At 29.7% G+C, this 6,847-nt stretch overlaps 1 protein-coding gene across 1 annotated transcript in view; it reads left to right on the forward strand.

Annotated features, from left to right (window-relative positions):
• The first annotated feature begins 4,759 nt into the window (after positions 1–4,759).
• Positions 4,760–6,847, forward strand: part of LOC110030319 (hydroxycinnamoyltransferase 2-like) — an 8,547-nt gene continuing 6,459 nt past the window's right edge. Inside the window, 1 exon segment of the mRNA XM_020732989.1 lies at positions 4,760–5,399. Within this exon segment, the coding sequence (XP_020588648.1) occupies positions 4,986–5,399 (414 nt within the window). The 5' untranslated portion in view covers positions 4,760–4,985.

The raw sequence follows: 6,847 nt of genomic DNA on the forward strand, positions 1-6,847 counted from the left end.
CATACTCCTCACCATATCATTAAAATGCCGAATTCATCTCTCAACAACACCATGCATGTTAGGTGATCCTGGTACTGCATATTGAAAAACTAGCCCAATTCCTCTAGGTATTTGGCTAATAGCTCAGAATGTTGTTCACCTCAACTGTCATATCTACTATAGTATTCTCTACAACAGTCAGATCTTACACCTTTAATTATTTTATTGAGTAGAAGCTCAACATCAACCTTATATGATTTGAACACGTTCGATGCTTGTGATTTTAGATATATGAGATACCACTAGCGATATTAAGAGAAATCTCTTATGAACGATATAAAATATTGTTAAACATTTTATGAAACTATTGGAAATGATCCACCAATTTTCTTATATATCAATTCTAAAATTTCTGAAGCTCTATTGGCACCTTGTCCTCTCTTATTGGTTTGTTTCCCTTTAATACATTCAATACAAACTGCAAAATCTATGAAGTCCAGAAAATAAAAAATTTCATCTGACCCAATTTTTCCAATATTTCCTTGAAATATGACATAATCGATTATGCCATAACATAGCTGAATTATTATCAGGTAGGTTTTATTATATGCTACGAGTATTAACATGCTAGGCTTTACCCAAACAAGCAGGTATAGCTTGTCTTGTTGGCATAAATAACCAATAACAATAACATTTGAATTTAAAGTAAGACTGAACATACTATTTCCAAATGAACAAGTGAATCCAAATTTGTCCAAAGCAAAAATAAAAACTAAATTTTATTTAAATGATAATACACCAAACGTGTCTCTTAAATCTAAATAATAACTAACACATAATAATAATCTAAAATGCGTTATAGTTTCAACTTTAATCGTTTTACCTTTGCCCACATAGATAAATCTTTTAGCATTGATTAACTTTCGGTAGCTCATGCAACCCTACATCGACATATTTATATGAGTGGTGACATTCGAATCAATTCACCTATTGTGTTTTGACACTAAGGCTAAATTAGCTTTGAAACAAACCAAATTAAGAAGTTTAAATTTATTTGTTCGTCAAGCATGATATTTGGTACAATCCTTTTTTATATGTCTAGACTTACCACAAAATACACAATCAAATTTTTCTAGTTTCTTCTTTATTTTGTTTCTTTTATGCTAAATTTTTAGCAGCTTCATTATTCTTCTCTCTTTTCTTCTTATTATCCTTAAAAGACCTAGCCAAATGAGCAATGTAAGTCTTTTCTTACTTTAGCTTTTCTTTCTTTTGCACATAATCAGGAAGAGGTCATCTATGCTTTTGGCAATTGTAAATAACCTTGAATTGACTGAATTTTGTAGCTAGAGAAATCAAAATTAGATACAATGGAAGATCCTCAGAAATATCCAACTTTAGTGTCTTTGAAGCAAGGTTGGACATTTTCAGTATGTACTCCCTTATGTCACCTCATTAAAATCAAGCTCGCTAAAAACATTCTTGTTTTAGTCTTATCATTCTTGGCAAAATATTTCTTAATAGCCTCAAGGAAACCTTTGGTTGTATCAACCTCATCAGGCAAAATGTCCCCAAATACTTTTAGAATGCCTCGTTTGATGGTCATGTGACTCATGCGTTTTGAGCAATCCCATTTCTATATTTCTCTTTTATCCTCACTAGAACTTTAATCAATAATAGTGAGATATTTAATTCTCAATGTTAGATCTAGATCAAGGCAAGAAATAATGATTAATACATTATCTTTCCAATCATTAAAGTTAGTTCCATTCAACATAACATTTGTAGTTACTGAGATATTAGATGTAGTAACTAGATATATAATAAAATCATATATTCACATAAGTGCTCATAAGAAATAAAAATAAATAATATTTAAATAATGGTTAATCCCATTTCAAGAACCTCAGACACAACATTAATATTTATTCTTTGAAGAGAAATATTAATTTGCAAGCGATATTCTTGGTGTAGTGATCAAATATTAATATTAAATCATATCAAATAATAAGCTAATCTTTAGATCCACTTATTATTTACATGTCAATAAATTGAATAATTGTTACATATTTATCACCACGTGTGTGAACTTAAATATGTTCAAATATTAATATTCATTTGGGTCAATTAATATTTACATAAGTTAAATTTACGAAATATCCACAAGAACGGCTATTTTGATAGCTTAATGCTTCAATCAATAAATTTATAATATTAAGAATCCAAACATCTATTATTTTTCAAGAAGAAGAAAAACATTGTAGTAATTACTATAGTAGCACTATGAAATTCAATAGTATATCGTAGTTGCTTCGTTCTACAACACCACGGCTCTGTCAAAACTATTTTAAGATAGCTTTATAAATCCAAAAATTAAATTTTACGGACAAAATTCATATTCCAAAGGCTTATATGTGAATTTTAAACCGCATAATGCATGTGTAGTCTTTTCAATTCATAACATAACAACAACACATCTTTTTGTTATTATTAAAAGTAAGGTTTTCTTGAATTTATAAAACCAATACCATAAAATATCTTTCAAAACTTGATTCATAAATTCAAAAAAGGGGTTCTTGCCAAAAAATAATAAGTAAATCTAAGAAGGCTAAAGTTTGTAATATATATATAAATCTTACTCTCGATGGCTTAATATGAAGTTGGCTCTAATGTCACTTGTTGCAATCTTTACGGAATCACAAACCAATGATTTGATTTATGAAACACTTGATCTTCAATGACAAATCATCAAGACAAATAAAATTAAAGTGCAAAAGCTAACTTGATTCATAGTTTTCTGTTATTATATGTTGTTGTCTTCCAAATCGATTTGTGTTCTTAAATTTCTTCTATCGATGAGGTTCCATGCAAGTGAAAATCTCTATCTTTCTCGTTGGAGAAGAGAAAAGATACATACACACACAAAATGGAGTGTGACCCTCTAAGATAACTACTCATGATAAGTACTTCCAATTTTGTCTATCAAAAAAGTTGAAAATACAAATAGGTCTATATATATATATATATATATATATATATATATATTGTTGGCCATATTTTAAATTTCAGTACCCATAAGCTTATGCTTTATTATATCACATTAATAAGACTTAACTTTAAGATATCATAAAAAACACATTTATTTACATATTTTGGCTCACATAAAATATTTTTTATTTATTTTCCAACACTAATAGCTTCAAGGCAATAAGCTTTTGAATGAGCAAAAATTATATTAGATCAAGCATTTTGAGGAGGAGTTGAAGAAACAAGAACTCCAAACTCAGGATTAGCCATAAAAGACTAAAATAATAAAGAGAAGCAAAGAAGGAAGCACAAGGAAGCCAAAAGAGCACAAGAATCACAACACCAAAAACCATCAAAGCCTAATAACAAATGGAAGGAGAAGATGATGTGAGCGGATCTCAATGGACATGTGCTTTAATTTTAGTGATGACCTCACCACTTAATTCATATGCATTTTTTGTATTTTAAATATACAATTTAATGATACCACCATCTTATATTTAATTTTCTTTATCAATGATGTTTTTATCTTGGTCTTAGTCATACTTCTCTTACTTGTCTTGAGAGTTTCACTAATGTACCATATTCTTTTTATATTTTGATGACATCCTTCTCACGAGAAAAGATATATCAAGCTTCATATAAATAAAATATTATATTTTAAATATTTTCATCACATAATATTTTATGCATCTAAAATATTTTCTTGGCAGTCATGAGTTGCATATAATAAAGAGAAGTATTTCTCTTTTTAAGAGTGAACAAAAAATATAACTTATTGAACAAGCTAATACTTTTATGAAAATTTATATTCATATGAGATAGATCAAGGTTATAAGAAGCCTTCTTAATGTATATGTTTCACTAATAACTCATTTATCTAATTTTTACTAAATAAGATTTATCCTTTTATTTTTGGGAGTGATCAATATATTCAAAACTAAGAAAATAAATTTTGAGACATATTAAATTTTGAAAACAAAAAAAATATATTTTATCCAAAACGTGATCAATTGAGGATTTGAGCATTTTGTGCAGATTATGTAGGGTCTATTGAATATCAAAAATCTACTTTCTATGTATATATTTCTGCAGTTGAAATTCTAATTTATATTAAAGGTGCGTATTGAGATTCTTGTCATAATCATCTTTAAGACTTGATTATAAATTTGTGAAATGAAAGTAATTGCTTATTAAATCTGTGAAATGAACAGATCAAACCTCTCATGTAAGCATTTGAATGTCTTGCACACATTGCCTACACTAACTATGATAATTAGCTCGCTATTGACATTGCAACTAATTATTCGTCTTATGAGAAAATAAAAATATGGATAACTTGCAATGTATGCATATATATAAAGGCTCCAACTTAAAGTAATATTCTTTTCATGTTGACTAATGACATTAAGTTCATTATTTTCTTTTGTACTCATCATGTATGCATACATTCTAACTTAAAGTTATTGAAACATGTGACTTGTTGTTTAATCCACCCAATTCTTTTTCCTTCAACATCATGCATCAATATATCAATAAAAAATAATTAATTCTATAAGACATATCTCATAAATGATGATATACTCTTGATGTAATCTCTCAAAATAAATTTAGTGCTATTTTAAAATGATAAAAATGTTTGGTAAGCCTATGTTAGAGCATAATTTTTTTTATAAAAAATCAAAATTTTAGAGGCATGCATGAAATTTCACCTAACTCATTTTGAAAACAACCTTCTAACGCGCCTAACAGTAGCCAACGCGACTGGGCAACCTCGGAGAACGTGCACCAGATCACCAACCACCATCCTGCTGCCCATCACTTTTCTTTTTAAATTTCCTCCATTCCCATCAATCCGCCTATATCAGAGAAATCCGACCTTCTCTTCTCCCCTGAGCCAATCCCGGGGCATTCATTCTATTTCATCTGAATCTGAGTTGTTTTTTTGGATCGATCAAATCGAGCAGGCGTCGGCGAAGATGATCATCAATGTACGGGAGACGTCGATGGTGAAGCCGGCTGCCGAGACGCCGCGAAGAAGGCTGTGGAACTCGAACCTAGATCTGGTGGTGCCCCGTTTCCACACCCCCAGCGTGTACTTCTACCGACGGCCGGAGGTTGTTGGGGAGGGGTTTTTTGATGCCGGTAAGCTTAAGGACGCGCTCGCAAGGGCGCTGGTGCCTTTCTACCCGATGGCAGGACGGCTTGCTAGGGATGAAGATGGGAGGGTGGAGATCGATTGTAACGCTGAGGGTGTTCTGTTCGTCTTCGCTGACACCAATTCGACGGTAGATGATTTTGGGGATTTTGCCCCTACAATGGAGATGAAGCGGCTAATCCCTTTTGTCGACTACACAGACGATATCTCTGCTTTTCCTCTTCTCGTCCTGCAGGTATGCGCTTAATTCTGCAGTCTGTACCCATAGATTTGGATCTTCTGATTTTAGTTTCAAATTCATTTTAAATGGTGGAAATTGATTCAACCTGAAGTCAATTGGATGAAACAGATATTAGATTAGAAAAGGAATTGAAAGCAGAACATCGAAATTAAGGTCTCAATCTGTCGTCACTTTTTCAGCGTCACAGCACTGTCGAGGCTACCTAATCTTCTAAGCGGAAGATATACGCTTCTTAAATATATTATCATTCATCTGAAGTTTTCCTTCTTTAATATAACTCAGCAGATCTTATTTATTATTAATTTTTTGGAAGATTTATTACTGTGTATTTACATATCTAACCTCCAAACTTTACATTAGAATATGAATTTTATTTCTTTTTGTCAAAATAATGATATTATTATAATTTGAAAAATTAGGTAAAAAAATATAAATTTATAGTTAAATTAAATTAAATTAAATTAAATTATTATTATTATTATTTTTTTTTTTATATTTAACAATTGATTGAGAATTCATCACCTCATAATCGACAAATTAAATAAAGAAAGAATATTTAAATTCATGCCACCGAATTCTTATTTTCCATTTTTTTTTCTGTTTTCCTCAAGATAAGAATAAAAACTGTTTTTTTTTTTTGGTCTATTTAACACATTTTAATTTTTATAATTATATCATCCACAACTTTCATGTCGCATAAAAAAAATCATTATTTTAACTAAAAAAATTAAGCAATAAAAAATAAAATTTTAATACTAAAAACATAAAGATATTTCCTAAAAAATATCTTTAGAAGCTGACAACGTCAATATTAATAATAATAAAAAAAATCTGCAAACTTCAGGGATTTGTTTTAAATAAGCATACAAATCATTAAAAACTTAAAAAGGTTTAAATGATCAAATAATTTTGGGATTAAAGCCTAATCAAATAATTCAAAGATTATGATGCAAAGTCTTTTGAGTTTCAATGGTCAAAGCGTTGGAAATTAGAGTTTGTCTTCTCCTCACTTTAGTCTTGCTTTGACTCTTTCACAGTTCAACTTTGACTTGCTCTCTGTCTCTCTCTTATACTTTTTTTTTCCATAATGAGGAAATTTAATTATTTATACAAATCGAACGCAGTTCTCAACCAATTGATTAATATGACTTAATTGTCATCGCTTAGAAGTTTTTCTTGGATAGATGACACTATGATGTTAATTAGTACTATTTGGCTGTGTTTAAGTAGCTTCAATTCAGTGTGCAACTGAAATTAATTTTGTAAATCAATAATAAACAAAATTATATCCACTAACTTGAACGTTTTATGTAAATAATGTTTTTATTGATTACATGATATTCATATTATTTGTTTTGTAATGCAACATAACGGTTAGAACCGAATGGTTTTTGTTTCTTTAAATGATAAAATCTCTCACTTTGTTGAGCTATATATATATA

The sequence above is a fragment of the Phalaenopsis equestris genome, unplaced genomic scaffold (assembly GCF_001263595.1).
Source record: "Phalaenopsis equestris unplaced genomic scaffold, ASM126359v1 Scaffold000002, whole genome shotgun sequence".
NCBI lineage: Eukaryota > Viridiplantae > Streptophyta > Magnoliopsida > Asparagales > Orchidaceae > Phalaenopsis > Phalaenopsis equestris.